General features: G+C 47.7%; 1 protein-coding gene across 1 annotated transcript in view; it reads right to left on the reverse strand.

Annotated features, from left to right (window-relative positions):
- The window catches only part of AHCYL2 (adenosylhomocysteinase like 2), a gene marked incomplete at its 5' end in the record, with an annotated part of 78,512 nt that overhangs the window by 5,695 nt on the left and 54,655 nt on the right, over positions 1–18,162 (reverse strand). Inside the window, 10 exons of the mRNA XM_080636205.1 lie at positions 49–147; positions 1,584–1,678; positions 1,813–1,883; positions 3,359–3,447; positions 4,489–4,552; positions 8,403–8,519; positions 9,994–10,100; positions 15,585–15,679; positions 16,753–16,855; positions 17,877–17,977. Of these exons, the coding sequence (XP_080492331.1) occupies positions 49–147; positions 1,584–1,678; positions 1,813–1,883; positions 3,359–3,447; positions 4,489–4,552; positions 8,403–8,519; positions 9,994–10,100; positions 15,585–15,679; positions 16,753–16,855; positions 17,877–17,977 (941 nt within the window). The remainder of the gene's footprint in view (positions 1–48; positions 148–1,583; positions 1,679–1,812; positions 1,884–3,358; positions 3,448–4,488; positions 4,553–8,402; positions 8,520–9,993; positions 10,101–15,584; positions 15,680–16,752; positions 16,856–17,876; positions 17,978–18,162) is intronic.

An 18,162-nucleotide genomic window follows, 5' to 3' on the forward strand; every position in this document is an offset into this window, starting at 1 on the left:
ACAAGCAGAGAACAGGCTGCAGTTCCTTCTCCTTCAACCTCAACTCACCTCTGCCAGAAGGACTATTCTCTTCCCATCTGGCCAGATGACATGGTCCACCTGGGACCTCACCCTCTCCCATGTCAGCTCAGGTGTGCGCAGGCTGGCCTGAAACATGATGTTAAAGTAGTTAAAGCACTGGTAAAAGACCATAAACCAAGAGCTACATAATGGGAATGAAAAGAGGAAGCACTCTCACTGACATCATCATAGAATCGTGGGATGGTTTGTGTTGGAAGGGAGCTTAAAGCTCCTCCAGTTCCAACCCCCGCCACAGGCAGGGACACCTTCCACTGGAGCAGGTTGCTCCAAGCCCCTGTGTCCAACCTGGCCTTGAACACTGCCAGGGATGGGGCAGCCACAGCTTCTCTGGGCACCCTGGGCCAGCGCCTCAGCACCCTCACAGGGAAGAGCTTCTGCCTAAGAGCTCATCTCAGTCTCCCCTCTGGCAGGTTAAAGCCATTCCCCTTGTCCTGTCCCTACAGGCCCTTGTCCAAAGCCCCTCTCCAGGTTTCCTGGAGCCCCTTTAGGCACTGGAGCTGCTCTCAGGTCTCCCCTTCAGGAGCCTTCTCTTCTCCAGGCTGAACCAGCCCAGCTCTCTCAGCCTGGCTCCAGAGCAGAGCTGCTCCAGCCCTCGCAGCATCTCCATGGCCTCCTCTGGACTCCCTCCAGCAGTGTCCAACATGTTCCTGGGCTTGTGTCTTCCTTTGGATCTGGTCACAGTCCCAGACCAACAAAACCTTTATGAATCATAGCCTGGAACTATTTTTATGATTACAATACATCAAAGCTCCAGCATCAACTATTGTGGTTCAAGGTCTTCTGGCTGAAGAGGATTCAGTCACCAACTCTGCATGGCTGGGATCACTTCTTTAAATGGCTTTAAACCCATGGATCTGGTCAAGTGATTCTCCACTGACCTTGACACAAGATTCTCTTGTTTTTCTACTCATGTCGAAGCACAGAGGAGCAGTTTTTGGTGCTGCTCTATAGCAGCATAAAGCATAAGCTGTTGTTCTGCACCAAGTTGAACTCTTGGTTGGGTTGGACTGGGCTGGAGAGGGCAATCCACTGACTCCCAAGGGGAAGTAATAATGCTGGTGGACACCAAACACTATGCTGGAGGCTGGAGCAGTTTTTCTGTCTCACTGGCATGCTTTGGGATTGCAGGAATGACAGAGACATGCCTGACAATGTCCACTGAGACAGAGGGGCACTGCGTTATTTGGTCTCCCCCCAGGTGCTTGCTAAGGCAGCCCAGGTCAGACAGAGCTGCTGAAGGGGAGATTGAGATGAGCTCTTAGGCAGAAGTTCTTCCCTGTGAGGGTGCTGAGGCGCTGGCACAGGGTGCCCAGAGAAGCTGTGGCTGCCCCATCCCTGGCAGTGTTCAAGGCCAGGTTGGACACAGGGGCTTGGAGCAACCTGCTCTAGTGGAAGGTGTCCCTGCCTGTGGCAGAGGGCTGGAACTGGATGAGCTTTGAGTTCCCTTCCAACCCAAACCACTGTGTGACTCTATCACACCCAAGGCACGTTCCTGCACTCACCACATCGATCTCAGTGTTGGAGTGCCCCATGTTGCAGACGATGCAACTGTTCTTCATCCGATCCAAGTGTTCCCTGGTCACCACGTTCTTGTTGCCTGCCAGACAGCAAAACCCATAACAAACACCGTTTGCCTCCCCCATCCTTCCGCCTTTTCCTTTGGAAAAAGATGGGACCCAATTATGGGTGTGCATCCCTGAGGACCCATCCCCAGAGCTGGGGACCACGTACCTGTGCAGGTGATGACGATGTCAACCTGTCTGATGACCTCATTGAGCTTCACCAGCCGGAATCCATCCATGCTAGGAGAAGAAGGAGGAAAAAGTAGACTGAGAAGCAGCAAAACCATGCCCAAAATAGAAAAACGCCCCATTAAGTGATTCTTAGTTACTTGCTTGAACTTTCTAATGCCACAAACAGCAAGGCAGAACTTGAAGAGTCACATCCCCCACAGCATTAGGAGGGGTTTTGGAGGATTTGGGACTTCTGTGGGGAGAAGTGAAAAGAGATTTGGGGGATTTCACATTTTCTGTCCAGGCCCCCACATCTGCAAAGAAAGATTTTCCATCAAGATGGCTTTTTCAATGCTGCAAAGTACATTCAGAAGCTGCAGATCCCCCTCCTGCTGCAGGAGCCTTTCTGATGTGAATTTAGAGCATTTTCAGAAACATAAAACCCAAACAGCCCCAGCCCACAGATGTCTGTCATCCACGCTGCAATCCAGATTTAGGCACTTACAGCATCTTTAGATGTGCTGAGTGCTCAGCAGGTCTCCCCTGACTTCACCCAGCAAGGTGTGCTCAGCACATAACAAGGGCAGGAGGGGTGTTTCTTAGGATTTGTTAACATTGCTCCTGAGAACTGATTTCTGTGGCTCTCACAAGCTGCAGAATTGTAGGTGCTATAAAAGGAGTTATTTTTCCTGCTTTATTTATGTCCAATTTATTGTGTTTTTCCTCCCTCCCACTGTACAATCCTTATGAGCAGGGCCACATGGTGCTGCCTTGGGCAGAGGCAGGGCTGGGGTTGTTGCAACCACCAAAGTCACCATGAAAGCTTTGGGTCCAGTTGTGGAGGTCACAAAGCAAACTGGAAGTTGATCAAGTCTGCTCATGAGTTTCTTCACTGTGACAGGCCTTTGAAAGCTGGCTGTGAGGAAGAGGATGAAGGTTTAATAACGCTCTGTGTGGTTTTGGGACTCTGCTTTCATGTCCCATTTCACACCTTGAGCTGCAGAAGCAGTATCTCTGCACCAGAACAACCTTTACCTGGAAGAAATGAGGTTGGGTATAACCACAGTGTGCCCATGTGAGGGGGCAGCCACGTGCTTTCAGCCCTGTGTCAGGGTACCAGTGTTAGCAAGGAGAGGTTTGTGAGGGGTGGGTGATCACAGAACCCCAAATATCCCTCGGGTGAGGTGTGCACAGCCCAGTAAAGCCTGAGTTTGCACTCCAAAGGTTGCAGTTCACTCCCAACATCCTTTCAAGCCATTATCATTAAACTCTTTCAAGCCATTATCATTAAACTCTTGGCCACTGTAGATGAATGATCATGCAAGTTGGCACATGGGATACAGATAAACTGGGTGAGGCTTTAGTGCAGGAACTCTTTTCTGCTATAGGACAGAGCTGTGGGTCCCTCCAAGGGTATGGAGAAGCTACAAACCCTCCACCAGTGTCTCCCTGGGTAGGGACCACTGCCGAGTGGTTTCTGGCCATAGCTTTCCTGGGGGAATAAAGAAGCTAAAAAAGCAGCTGGGCTCAGTGCAAGTGCTTACCAGGCCTGGAGGGCACAGATTGGATCGATCTCTGTCACATACACTATGGAGCCCATGGCCTTCAGAGCAGCACAACAGCCCTTTCCAACCTGGGGAGGGAGAAGAGCACAGAGGAAGAGTGAGATGCTGAGGGCTCAGGAGATGCTGAGCATCAATATAGCCACGGGGGATGTACAATTCCACGTGTCTCCTGCAGCCCCAAGAGCCCTTTGCAATCCTCTGGTTGCATATACTCAGCTTCTGGGTGCATGAAATTCATGGATTTTAAGTCATTTAGGACCCAGCTTAGATAAGAGGCACTAAAACACGTAAAAGTGATGTTGATTTTGGTCCCAGGGAGTTGGTTTTCCTTCCTAGTATCTAGAAAGTACTATGAAAACAAGAGATTACCCTTATCTCAGGGAAAGTTTGAGTCTCTTGTAACCTTTCCTCTGTTTAGGAAGCTTAATGGTTTAATCTCTGAGGGTTAAAGAGCTTTAACCTTTACACAGCACACAGCAAAGCTCACAGGGGAATTGAGGGCAATGGTTAAATGACCAAGAGCTCCCCAAAAATGTGATTACACATCAAGAAATAATCCCATTGCATCTTTTTGAGGAAAAACAGGAGCCCAGGGCAGCTCCCACAGCACAGCCCACCATAGCTGGTGTGACCTGGTCCTGACAAGGGTGGTTATTCCCATCCTTCAGAGAGGATCATTCTGTTTGGGGATGAAAGCATGCGGGTAGGTCAAGATTAACTTCCCTTTCTTCACCACGTTTCAGCATGCATCTCTGTGGCTGCACAGTACATCTGCAGAACCCAGCCTCCAAATGTCTTAAGATCACATTACAAAGAATATAAAAGATATGATCTATTAATATCTGGATATGCCAATATTCACATATTAAAGCTATTCAGAATACTCCATATTCATGTCTCTTAAGATTCAGGTTTGTCATCTGTTGAATACTAAAGAAATACAGAGGAAATGAGGAAAATCTTTCAGTTTTGGCCAACCCATCAGGTCTGAAGGTCCCTGCAGATGCAGAGACAAGCCCCAAGGACAGGAAAGCCCCGTGGGATAAAGCCATGCAAAGGATGTGCCAGTTTTACATGCAAAACCTGAAGGTAAGCTGCGATCCCCTTACCTCTCCATAGCCACAAACCACTACTTGCTTCCCTCCAAACATCATGTCTGTTGTCCTCTTAAGGCTGAGGAAAAAGAAGATGACTTCATTAAAGACCAGCAGTACGATCTATTCCATTGCTGAGGCTGGGAAGGGCAGTGGATTCCTGGTTTGCTCCTCCTAAACACCACAGCTGTACCCTGTATCCCTGAAGACACACAGCAATTCTGGGTGCAGAGACGACCCAAAGGGCTCCTAAAACCTGACTTTTTCCTTTGGTCATTGTGGAAACACAACAAAGATGGAAGATTTGGGGGTTGGATCCTTATTTTATTTACCTCTGTTGTTGTATCCCTTTGTTTTGGACTCCAGAAATATTTAAGATCTTATCCAAAAATATTTCCTTCTTCTTTTTGTTGTTTTACATTCAAAACACCCCCAGAAATAGCTTCAGAAGAAGCAGGAAAGTGGAAATTTATTGCCCGAATCCCAGGGCTTTCCACAAATAAAGCTCTCCCTTCCACTCGGATTCCTTCTGCTTTCTCCCTAAGAGTGCCCTACATTGAAGGCTATTTTTAGCACACCAGTAAATAGGTTAGCAGTGCAGGGAAGGTGAAATTCCCTCACATTTCCAAGAGAAGAGAGATAAAACCCACAGCACCTCTGCTCAGGCTTCCCTTGGCCCAGTTTTAGATGCCTGAGCCAGACTTAGCTCAGATCACAACTGCTCAACCCCTGAGGTCCATCATCCATCACAACAGGATAAAGAAGATATCAAGATTTTCATGTTTTCAGCCACAGAGAGCATCTGGTGGAACATGGAGCTAAAAGCTGTGCCTTTAGCTCAGAAGCTGGGGGTAACTCTTCACTGGGCAGCTGACCCCCATCTTCCAGTGTCTGAAGGGGGTTACAAGGATGCTGGAGAGGGACTCTTCATCAGGGACTGAAGGGACAGGACAAGGGGTGATGGGTTCAAACTGAAACAGGGCAAGTTCAGGTTGGAGATAAGGCAGAAGCTCTTCCCTGTGAGGGTGCTGAGGCGCTGGCACAGGGTGCCCAGAGAAGCTGTGGCTGCCCCATCCCTGGCAGTGTTCAAGGCCAGGTTGGACACAGGGGCTTGGAGCAAGCTGCTCTAGTGGAAGGTGTCCCTGCCCGTGGCAGGGGGTTGGATCTGGATGAGCTTTAAGGTCCCCTACAACCCAAACCATTCCATGACTCTATGACAGAGGCTGCCTTGTGCAGCTTGAATCCTGTAACACTGAGCAGAGACATGGGCATGAAAAAGAAGGAAGGGCTACGTAATTAGAATTACTGCATCAAGTTGCTTTTATAGAATCCCAGACTGGTTTGTGTTGGAAGGGACCTTAAAGCTCATACAGTTCCAATCCCCTGCCACGGGCAGGGACACCTTCCACTAGAGCAGGTTGTTCATAATACAACATCTTGGCAGGGAAGAGCCAGATTCCATCACTGCTGGGCTCAGCAAGGAGCCCAGAAGTTAGTCTTTTAGAACAACACGTGATGGAAATGTGGAGAAGAAACTGCACATGCAGTGGATCATCCTGAGAAGCACACATGTTGGTTCACTAACCCACATGGCACTTGCACACATTTTAAAGGTTATGTTCATGCCCCTGTATCTGGACAAACATGAGTCTTCTTCACTTCTTCTGGTCAAGACGACCACTACCAGGAAGACTGCTTCAAAGCCGAGGTGATGAGTGAGGCACTTCATATCCCACAAAGATTTGGGAGAAAGATGTTAGAGAAGAGGCTACCATTGACAGGGAAGCATATGCTGGGTGTCTGAGAAGCTCTGGTGCCACCAGATTGAAGGCAGTAGGAGCCCAGCTGAACACCAAGAGACTGCCAGGTGGACTTTGATTAGACAGAAGGAGACATCCCTGCGCTGGTGAGGAGCTGACAAGTGCAGGTCAAGGCTTGTTTAAACTTTAAACCATGAAAACAGTCTTTTCTCTTGAAGCAGGTTGTCTTCTCCATGGTGGGTTCCTCCTCTGCACCACACTACTTGGCACAGAGCAGGTGACCTTCCCTCTGTGTCCATCTCAGCAGCATCAACACCAGCCTGGAAAGACTACTTTGTCCCTGCTCTGTGCTTACTTGTCTACTGGGACCACTACTTGGTGCAATATCTCATAGCCTTAACTGTAGCAATAAGTCTTCCTAATCTCACTTGGCTTTGACAAGATTTGGTGCTGGAGGTGGTGGGGACATGGGCACCCAATTCCATCAAAACAAGGAAAATAAAGGGAGGCAGAGAGGAAAAAATATCCCTGAGATGAGATTTACACTCTCTAGATCACAACTTCAAGCAGTTTGCACTGCATTTCAAGATCGACAGTCTCAGAAGATACATCATGTTCCCGGTGCCCACGTATCCGTCAGCAACTTATTTCCATCCAAGCCTGAAAAGAACAGCACCATCAGGTTGCTGCAGAGCTGCTCCCAGTCCCATGGGCTGCCCACTGAGATTGTAGGGGGAAGGGAGTCCAGAGGGAAGCAAACACTCTTCTGCTTGCTTGTACAGCACGTGACTGGAGATCCTGCAGGAGCAAGGAGGGGAGAGGTGGATGAAGGATTCAGAATTCCTGTCATTCCCACCTTCTGTACCTATTTATGGTCAGCTGAAGAGAAGGTTCATTAGGGTTGGAAGGGAGCTCTGGAGATCATCCAGTTCAAACCCCTGCCAAGGCAGGGCCACCCAGAGCAGGTCACAGAGGAACATGTCCCAGTGGATTTTGGATGCCTCCAGAGAAGGAGACATCCAAAACCCCCCATGGCAGCCTGTGCCAGTGCTCTAATGTACAGAAGTTTTTCCTCATGTTGAGGTGACACTTGTGTTTCAGTTGTTGGCCACTGCTCCTCATCCTGTGGCTGGGCACCAGTGAGAAGAGTCTGGCACCATCCTCCTGGCACCACCTTTGAGTTACTGATCTGCATTGATGAGATCCCCTCTCAAGCTGCTCTTCTCCAGACTGACCGGGCACAGCTCCTGCAATCTCTCCTCATAAGAGAGACTCTGAGCATCCTTGTGGCCTCTGCTGGACCCTTTCCAGTAGCCCCTTGTCTTTCTTCTACCGAGGAGCCCAGCACTGGACACAGTGCTCCAGATGTGGCCTCACCAGGGTCAAGTAGAGAAAGAAGGTGTTGTGATGAAGGAGCTGGATGACTCACACACACCCCTCAGACACAGATGGGTTTTACCCTGATGCCACAAAGTTTAAGAGGAATGGGGAGGAGTATTGTAGCCATACATGAGGACTTCCGAAGTCCTCACACAGAGAAGCTGCAGGGTTTGAACGCAGCTCCAGCCACAGTCACCAAGAAGGGAAAATGCACACGACTCACCTACATAAAGGGCAATATCGCCCTGAGAGCACAAATCATCACCACAGAACTTCTAGAGACCAAAAGCCTTTGCTGCAAGATCATTCTCTTACACACACAAGATTCAACGTTGGTTTTCTGTGGTGTGTGTGTTTGTAGAGCTTTACAACCAATAGTAAAAGTCCTAGGGTCTTCTGACCCACAGAGACACAGCTGCTGTTTCAAAATGCCTTCCAGGTTCTCATCTTTGATAGGATGGACAAGAGGTAATAAAGGGTCTTTGTTCTCCTCTAACACATCAACTCGTAGAATCATAGAATATCAGGCTGGAAGAGACCTCAAGGATCATCTGGTCCAACCTTTCCAGACAAAAATGTCCCAGCACCCTGTCCAGCCAAATCTTAAGAGTGTCCAGCATTGGGGAGCCCACCACTTCCTTGGGGACCTTATTCCAACGGCCCATTGTTTTCATGGACCTAAAATGATCGCAAGTGGGAGGTGGGACAGACCCGGGGACCCAGTTTCCTGTGGGATCCAATGTAACATGAGCACGGAGCATAGCCCTTTGTTGGTGGCCATGTACGTACCCATCCAGGATGGACTCTCTGCAGCAGTACAGGTTGTCAAACTTCTGCTTTGTGACCGAGTCGTTGACATTCATGGCTGGGACACAGAGCTTCCCTGCTTTGGACAACTGGTACAGCCTGGAAGGAATACAGGAAGAAACAGGTCATCAGTGGAGAAGTCTTTCCCTGTGCTCTACTGTTGTGTGCTCTTGAGGTCTTTGTTTCACTGGGGTGAGCAGTAGACATCTGGAGGGTCAAAGATAACCTCTTACTGGGAGCTCCTCATTTCAGGAGGAGCTTCCACAGATGTTTGCATCTGTTTTCCTTCACTACTGCATAACAATGGCAAATAGCAGACTGGAAGGTGCTCTGGACTTAATCTGCCTCATAACCATTGATATTACAATAATCCTCTGATGTCCTCAACATGACAAAACTTCCAAATCCTGTTTCAGATAACATAAAATGAGAGCTCCTGTAATTCCTCAAGCTCTTCCAGCTCATGATAAATAGGAGTGGCCACAGGAAGGTAACGTCACAGCAATGCGAAGCTGCTGTGACCAACTCCTGCAGCAAAACATCAGTTTCAACAGCAGCAGGAGTGTTATCACTGAGTTGTAGAGCAAGAAGTACCCAGGGTGGGAACTCATCAACCTGACCTCCTGCTCCTGAGAGCAGACTCAACTCCTGGCAGAAGCAAAACCACTAGAAATGGATCTCAACTCTACACTATGGCTACAAAGAGAACCTGAACATCATCTCCCTGCTCCAGACCTTGGGAAGGAGAACATGCTCCCTTGCTCAGGCCCTAGGGACCACCTCCAGTGCCATCTGGGGAGCCTCAGTCATCACGTTGTCTGTCCCCTGGAGGTAAGGAGCACGCATGTATCAATACCACCAACCTCAGAAACAACCTTGCTCCTGGCACAAGAACATGGGGAGCAGTTTTGACCATTGCTTTGGTTTTGCACATCTCTTTTGCCTATCTTGGGAAAATTCCCAGTATCAAAAATATGACCAAGTCCTTTTCTTGACCCCTGTGGCTGCAAAACTGAATCGGTCACTTCCTTACTCCAAACATTCCATTTCCCTGTTCTGAGCAGCTCCTTCTCCCATCACAATTCTGTTCCTGCCACATGATGGATGGATCTCAGTCATTTGTGGTTCTCCCTTCACGGACTCTCATCTCAACTAGAGACTCATTTCCTCTTCCCAAATCTCACTTCTCTTCCATACATTTAGTTTAGGATGATGCTGTTGACCTTCTCCAGAGCCCTTCTTTTCAACACCCTCACCCCTTCCTTTTTCCATGCAAAATGAGGTGAGATAACCATTGCCCCTTGGGAAAACAAGGCCTTGTGCACTTTCTCCACCCATGCAATGGTCAGCAGATGCTTCTGCTCCTCATCTGGAATTCAGAGCAGTAGTTCCAAGTCTCCTGCTTTCACTATATGAGAGTTAAACCATCTCTTAAGGGAAAGCCACAGAGCATGTTTTATGAGGTTCAACACTCATCTGTGGCATCTTAGAGCTTAGAGATCTTTTGTTATGAGTGCCAGAAGATGCTTTGGTCCACACATCTCCACGCTCAGCGTCCAGCCTGTCCCATTACCTGTGGACACCGGTCACACTCTCCTCTACTATCCCCTTGATCTTCTTAAACATGTTGGGGTATTTCTTGTAAATCCAGTGAGTGAGATCTCCTCCATCATCCAAGATCTGTAATCAAAGTAACCACAAAGTCACTGCTCTAAAGATCCAGGAAGATCTGCTGGGACCAAAAAGCGATAAATCACAAACTCAAATGATTCCTAAGCAAGCCCCTGGTTTGGCATCTCAAGTACCACATCCTGACAGTGTAGGTGAGACTGTTCTGCTTGACTGTTCCGAGCAGGAGCACTGCTTCATTGAAGGTGTGCTGGAAAGGCAATGGTCAAACGTAGCAGAACTTAAGGTTTATAATGACACCAGAAGAAACATCAAAACTAGAAAGCATGGGTGGAAAAGCCTTTGAATCATGAAGAGTCATCAGCTTTTCTAATATAGCTGCTAATGAAGAAGAATGGAGGAGGATAAGGGTGGAGAAGGAGGAAAATGGAGGAGTAGGAAAATGGAAGAGGAGGAAGATGGAGAAAGGAGGAAGATGGAGAAGAATGGAGGAGGAGGAGAACGAAGGAGGAGGAGAACGAAGGAAGAGGAGAACGAAGGAGGAAGAGAACGAAGGAGGAAGAGAATGGAGGAGGAAGAGAATGGAGGAGGAAGAGAATGGAGGAGGAAGAGAATGGAGGAGGAGGATGGAGAAGAATGGAGAAAGAGGAGGAAGAGGACGAAGGAGAAGGATGGAGAAGGATAGAGAAGGATGGAGAAGGAGGATCATTTGGGTCATTCCCTGCTGCACCTCAACACACAGCTGTACCCATGAAAGGTGCTGAGCTCTGAATGCTTGAGAGACCCACTGGGGTACCATAAAGAGGTGTCTCAGAAAGAAGACACAAGGAAAGGAAAAATCTCAAACACATGTGTTTCCCTAGGTCCTTCTCCCATCCAGATGGTCAAAGGAGGCCCAAGCAGGTGGGAATTATGACACCCCTTGTTAAACTTAAGAGTCAAAAAAAGAGGGAGCAGATTTCAACAAGCAGCTGGTGAAGTGCCAAGGACCCGAGCTTGCTGAGACCACATTGCCCCATATTATCATCATCATCAACATCATCCTCTTTGCATGTTCCCTACACAAGCGTCAAAGATTTCTGTCTGAATCATCATCATCATCTACTTGCATGTTCCCCATCATCATTATCATCTTCTTTGCATATCCCCTCCTTCACCACCAAAGACTTTGATCATATCAAAATCATGCTCCTCTTTCCATTATCCTTACATCAACTCAAAAACATCTGATTGAATCATCACCATCCCCTTTCCATGTTCCCTATCATCATTAGCATCCTCTTTGCATATTCCCTTACACTAACGTCAAAGACTTCCACACTAGCCCTTATTAACCCACTGGTGTGTTGTGTGTGTCCTAAAATGCAAGTGTCAAACCTGGGCAGAAGCATCCCTGCTCATTGGCCAGTGGTGGAGCTCAGCAGGACCCTCTACAGCCCATGTCTGCAGCTTTCCCACCAGCATCTGCAGCCAGCCAGGAAAGATTAATACTCTCTCCATGCTCCTGCAGTAGAAGCCCCTTTGTAGGCACAAAGATGATGTTCCTGAGCTTTGGATGCTGGAGAGGGACTCATCACCAGGGACTGTAGTGATAGGACAAGGGGTGATGGGTTCAAACTGAAACAGGGGAAGTTCAGGTTGGAGATAAGGCAGAAGTTCTTCCCTGTGAGGGTGCTGAGGCGCTGGCACAGGGTGCCCAGAGAAGCTGTGGCTGCCCCATCCCTGGCAGTGTTCAAGGCCAGGTTGGACACAGGGGCTTGGAGCAACCTGCTCTAGTGGGAGATGTCCCTGCCCGTGGCAGGGGTTGGAACTGGAGGAGCTTTAAGGTCCCTTCCAACACAAACCAGTCCAGGATTCTATGATTCCTCACGACATGACATGGTGGCTTCATGGAGCCACCACACTGGCATCCATGGGCAAGGATGGAAATGCTTTGTACCATTACAACCTTTTTCTCTCTAAATTGCAGGATTTTCCACTGAAGGCAAATGCTGTGGTTTCCAGCTGCTCCTTCACGAGTGTCTGGAGAACAAGTGCTGTCCCACCAGAGCAGAGCACACATCTTCCACACAGACCCAACCCCTGAGTTTCCAGGAACCCCAGATCCACTCCCATTCACAGGTTGGGAAGCGCAGGCAGCGAAGGGTTAAGTGAGCTGAGCAGCTCTCCTGGGCAGGAGCTCAGCAGCCTGGCTCCCAGGACGTCTTCATTTCATTAATTCCCATTTAATAGGACCCATAATCCTCTTTCCAAGAGAGAATTCAGGGGTTGGCAGTTTCCTCCTTCCTAGGAGGGCAGGAGATGAGAAAACCCAGCCCAAATCAGTGCAGGAACCAGTTCTGGATAGGAGGTCACCTTCATGTAGCAGCCCCAAACAGCCAAAGGCAAATCCCCTTCATTCCAATTCTTCTCAGGCAGAGTTTCTTGGGGATAAAGCACTTATTTGAAGTGCAAAGAGTATTTTGTGCAGAAAAGCAGCAGTTACAGGCGTGGGCTTTGCTCTGCCTCTGGGTGCTGCTGCCTGACACCCACCCTGAGAGGCACCATCTGCAAACCAATGTTCCCGGCGGTGGTTCATCAACCTCCCTCTTGATTTTGGCACTTCCATCTGGGAGCAGAGCATGCTGGAGACAACACACATGTAAAAACATCCTCCTGTCACCCCAGGGCTGCAGGGACATCTCTGTTTGGAGATGGGACCATCCTCTGACCCAATACCAGCAGGTATCCACAGCAGTACTCACCCTGAATTGTTCTGACTTATGACAGATTTGGTGTCTCCATATCTCCTTGGTAGATGTTTCTCTCAATGTTTTTCTCTCCAAGTCACCAATTTCATACAGCACAGGAGGGCTGCGATGTTTTCTCCAGCAGAAAATCTCTGGCTCTTCCATGAAAGCAACTGGTGCCCCAGGGTGCCATTTACAACCTCCTTAAACCCATCTAAGACCCCGCTGCCACCAAATGTCTCATCCTGTCCCTCTTCCAACTCTGTTGGAGCAACGGCCAGCACCACATGGTTGATCTTTCCAAACCCAAGCTCATTAAAATTAGCTGGGATTAGCTCAGCAGCATGGTTGAAAATAACTTGGTACAGAAAATGAAGTGGTGGAAACACAAGGAAGATGCAGGAAGACCGGGATGGAGGTGGCATCAAAATCCCTCAGTGGTCCCAGATCAGTTTATGCTGCCAAGGAAACCAAACTCTGATTCCAAGGAACCCAACTCTGAACCATTTCTGTTCACACAGACAGGAATCTGCTTCCTCTGAAGGTCTGTAATCCCATCAGGAAACCCAAGGTGACTTTTTCTGGACACTCTTCAGTGTTTGTGGATAACTGTTCCCATGGACTAGCATCACACAGAAGCCCCACCAATATTCAGGGGTCTGGAATGTGAGACATCCCTATTTCTCTGCATGGGGTGTAGCTCAGCTCCATCCTGCCTTATAGTGCCTACCTGGACACAGGACTGGTGGGGTCCAGCAAAGCAATGCTCAACAGGTCTCTTTGGGTGTATGTCAAACCCCGGTGTTAAGTCAATATGACTTACAGCAAGCTGCTGAACAACAACCAGATGATCTTCAAGGTCCCTTGCAACCCAAACCATTCTATGATTCTACGATTTTGCTTTCTTTTAAGGAGAAACAGAGATTGTCCTTTTTTATTGAGCTTAAAGATGAAGCCTGGAAATTAAGATGTATTTTTATGCTACTTTCACCTGGGATCAATGAGTACAGTGGATACTTGTACTCTTGAGTTGCCCCATGCTTTATGAAAGTCCTAATTAATTATTTCATGCTGGACAGAGATAGACATGTTACTAAACTACTTTTCACATCTACAAAGCACTGTATGGCCAATAACAATCATCAGTGATGCTGAAATCATTGGTGCTTTGTTGATGGGAAGAGAAGAGGAGAGACAGTGAGGGTGCTGAGGCGCTGGCACAGGGTGCCCAGAGAAGCTGTGGCTGCCCCATCCCTGGCAGTGTTCAAGGTCAGGTTGGACAGAGGGGCTTAGAGCAAGCTGCTCTAGTGGAAGGTGTCCCTGCCCGTGGCAGGGGGTTGGAACTGGAGGAGCTTTAAGGTCCCTTCCAACTCAAATCATTCCATGGCTCTATGAAAAGAGATCAGATACAGGTTTATAGAAAGGATGTGGACTGTCAGGAGCACCAGCTCAGGCTCAGTCCTACAACCTGGGAACATACCTCCTTGATCCAGGGTATTTGGGCAAATTCTGTCTCAACAGGAGACAAAAAATATGATCCATGCTCTGTAGAGCTGCCACCAGCACACAGAGCAGAGTAGGTCCATCGTGCTTCAGCCTTGAAGACCAAATGGACCAGAGAGGCAGATTTCCTCTTGCTTCTCTGGCCACGTTTGCAGCTCCTCTCTTCTGAGGATCCATATGAAGAAGATCCTTTCCACATCTCTTCACCAAGTGTCCAACATCCTATTTTTTAATCTAACAATGTGGACCTCCAAAATCCAGTGTGCATATCTTTGGGAACTGTTAGATCCAAGGTCTTTGGTGCTCCCCATCTTCTGTGCTCCAGAAGCAGGTCCAAAAATACACTAATGGCTGAAGACACATCCCAGAATCAAGAGGTCTGAAGAGATGCTGTGAATGTATAATATGTGTATTCTGGTACACTGACATCTTCAATTACTGTAATTTTTGAAGAGAAATCACTCCTCAATAGTAATAAGAAAGCTGCTATTGTGTCTAGGCTCAGAGTTGTAGCTTAGGGGTGCATTTCTTGACATTCAGTGAGGAAATGAGCAGATGGAGAGTGGAAGGGGCAGAAAACCCACTTCAAACAAGCTGATTTTGGCAAACAAACCATACAGATACTCCCCTCTCTTCCACCTTTGAGTACTTGTCATCTAATGTAGGTCATAAGGCTCAAAACCTGTCAGGAAGCACGACGAAAGCAGCACATTTGACTGCTGCAGGTTCCTCCACTCAGTTTTCCCTGTTTTCCTTAGAAACAAGGGCAGAATCAAGCAGCAAAATACAGAGTTGGGTACCTGAGGCTTTGTTTTTCTATGGTAAGAGCAGGCTTAAAGTGTAGAAATCACCTCAAAATCCAATTTTTGTTCAGAGAGACCTTAAGGAAAATCACCTCAAGCAAAGCTGTGAATTGAATGGAATATGGTGAAAAGGATTTGAGCCCTTTTCAGAGCACACTGAGTTTGAGTTGCTTTCGATAAAGTGAGTTCGGTTGTAAACTGGAAGCAAAGCAGGTACCTGATAAGCTTTGCACTAACACAGCTATGCTTATGTATAAAGTAGTTCAACAAAACCTTGCTTGATAGCAAGATCCACATGCAGCAGTTGTTGAACCCACCTTCTACATCTGAGATAAGTTAATCTCTGACAATGCATAGCTAATTGTAAAGCACTTTGAATGTAAGCCTGAACTGCTACGTTAGGTCTAGATTCACATTTAGACCAGCACTAAACCCTCCTCTTCTTCTTTAGATGAGAGCTACCCATGGTTCAAAGCATCTTACAGCCGGCCTTGTCTCACCATGTTGGGCTGCCATCCTTCAACGTTGACACAGCGATCGATGCACCACCAGAAGTCATCTTCAGATTCTCCCTTCCAGGCAAAGACAGGGAACCCTGGCACAGAGAAGAAGATGAGTGCTAACACGGCCTTAGCCAGTCCCTTGGGATCAGCTCACCCCTATGTCCACATGTGAGGAACCAGGCTCCTGACAAAACTGCAGTTCTTGCTTGTAGTCTTGACTTTTCAACATCTACCTTCACATCGGAGACACACACTGAAGGCAGCAGAGAAGAGCCAGCTTTAGCCTTCCTAAATCCTCTCCTCCAAGGAAAAGCTCTGGCCACCAGCTAGGAGGACAACATGATCTCAAGGATAACAGCTGTCCAGAGAAGCTGTGGCTGCCCCATCCCTGGCAGTGTTCAAGGCCAGGTTGGACACAGGGGCTTGGAGCAACCTGCTCTTGTGGAAAGTGTCCCTGTCCATGGCAGGGGGTTGGAACTGGAGGAGCTTTAAGAGCCTTTCCAACCCAACCCAGTCTGGGATTCTATCTGTTTGCAATTCAAGCTTTCACTTCAAGTTAGATGTTTTATCTTCCTGTCAGACACATTAACCATAAATGAATTTTAATGTATTCTAATTGATGAGCAACTGTTATTCAGCTTCAATGAGCAAGACATGGAAGCCGGTGGCTTTGGCTTCTTCTGTGTTTCCAACTCTAAGGTGAAAACCCTGGCCTAACCCAGGCAAAACAGGATTTGAATTAAGGCACCTCTGAGGTGAGCAGGAACAGGGACAGCTTATTTTGTGTATTATATCCCCCCAAAATTCTCTCTTTAGCCGAAGTTATGACTCAAATGGATAGAACTGAAATCAAATTGAGCTTTGTTTCTCTTAGCAGAACTCCCAGGTTTATGTAGCACATTCAGCAGATAACATGCATCAGCATCATTTGTACTATGTATACTCATGCTCCAGAGAAAAGTCATTCTAAGATTTCCAGATCAGGGTGGTCTGAAAGGACCATCTGGAAGGACTGATCTTGAGCTTTCTACCCCCTATAGCTTTATTCAAAATCAATTAAAATGAAGGGAAAAAGAATTCAAGCACTGATAAATGGACTAAATATGATGAGACAGGAAGAAATTCTTTCAAACCCAGAAGGACTCAAATAGGAGATGTTTCCTACCGCTCTCAGCAAGGGCAGCAGCCACTTCATTGAGGGTAGAGTAGATGTTGCAGGCAGCCCACCGGCACTGAGCACCCAATGCGCCAAGAGTCTCCATCAGGACCTGGATTTAAACAAAAATAACCAGAAAGAACAATGTAAAGAGCAATATATAGTGCACACAGCAACACACAACTGGGATTTCTATCTGATATTTAGAGGAGAGCTCCTGAGGGGTATCTAAAGTTTGGTTTAAGAAGCATCAGGGTTGTTGAAGTTTCACAGAAAACATTTTTGCCATTACTTCCCTTTTTTTTTACAGTTTTAAGTGCCTGAAGTAAGTCAGAATTCAAAGTATATTCTCTATGCAGCATATATATGTGCGTGAGGAAATATAAGTATATATTTACGTAGATTTCAATCAGCAAACCTCCAGATCTAGTCAGGGGGAAGCACTCCTGTCCCACATTTCAAGAGAAACCACAGCTCTTGAACTGTGTAAATGCACTGATCATGGACCACAACTTCTTCTTGCTTATAGGATACAGGTAATTCGATTTCCTTAGTTATCACTACTCCAACAATGCCTATAGATATACAGAATCATGGAATGGTTTGGGTTGGAACAGATCATCCAGTTCCAACCCCTGCCACCGGCAGGGACACCTTCCACTAGAGCAGGTTGCTCCAAGCCCCTGTCTCCAACCTGGCCTTGAACACTGCCAGGGATGGGGCAGCCACAGCTTCTCTGGGCACCCTGTGCCAGCGCCTCAGCACCCTCACAGGGAAGAGCTTCTGCCTAAGAGCTCATCTCAGTCTCCCCTCTGGCAGGTTAAAGCCATTCCCCTTGGCCTGTCCCTACAGGCCCTTGTCCAAAGCCCCTCTCCAGGTTTCCTGTAGCCCCTTTAGGCATTTGGAGCTGCTCTAAAGTCTCTCCCTTCAGGAGCCTTCTCTTCTGCAGGCTGAACATGCTTTACATCACCTTTAAGCTTAGGCTTAGAAACATTCACATAATTGACCATCCTCTTTTACTTGGTGTAAGTGACTGGACTCAGAGACCCCATCTCCCTGTGAACCACTTAGGGTCTATTTTGGAGAAGGAGCAGTGGAAAATCCCTGTCTGGAGTTCATGGATGGGCTCTTACAGCCGTCTGTGCTGTAATGTGTGTGCAGCCCACGATCTTCGCACCAGACAGTGGCTTCTCTCCCTGAGCTCTCTTCCTTAAAGCCATCAGTGCAGGCATTTCTGAAAGGGAAAACAAAGAAGGAAGTCCATCAGTGGGATGGGAAGAGGGATGAGCAGACAATAAAGACTCAGCATAATTTCTTGCTGCCCAACTTCCTCAACATGCACTGCGTTTACTATGGATTTCTGGACACTATGATGCTAAATGAAATCTACGTGATGGGTTTCATCTTCTCTACTGATTT

Source organism: Psittacula echo (assembly GCF_963264785.1).
Source record: "Psittacula echo genome assembly, chromosome: 1".
Taxonomy (NCBI): Eukaryota; Metazoa; Chordata; class Aves; order Psittaciformes; family Psittacidae; genus Psittacula; species Psittacula echo.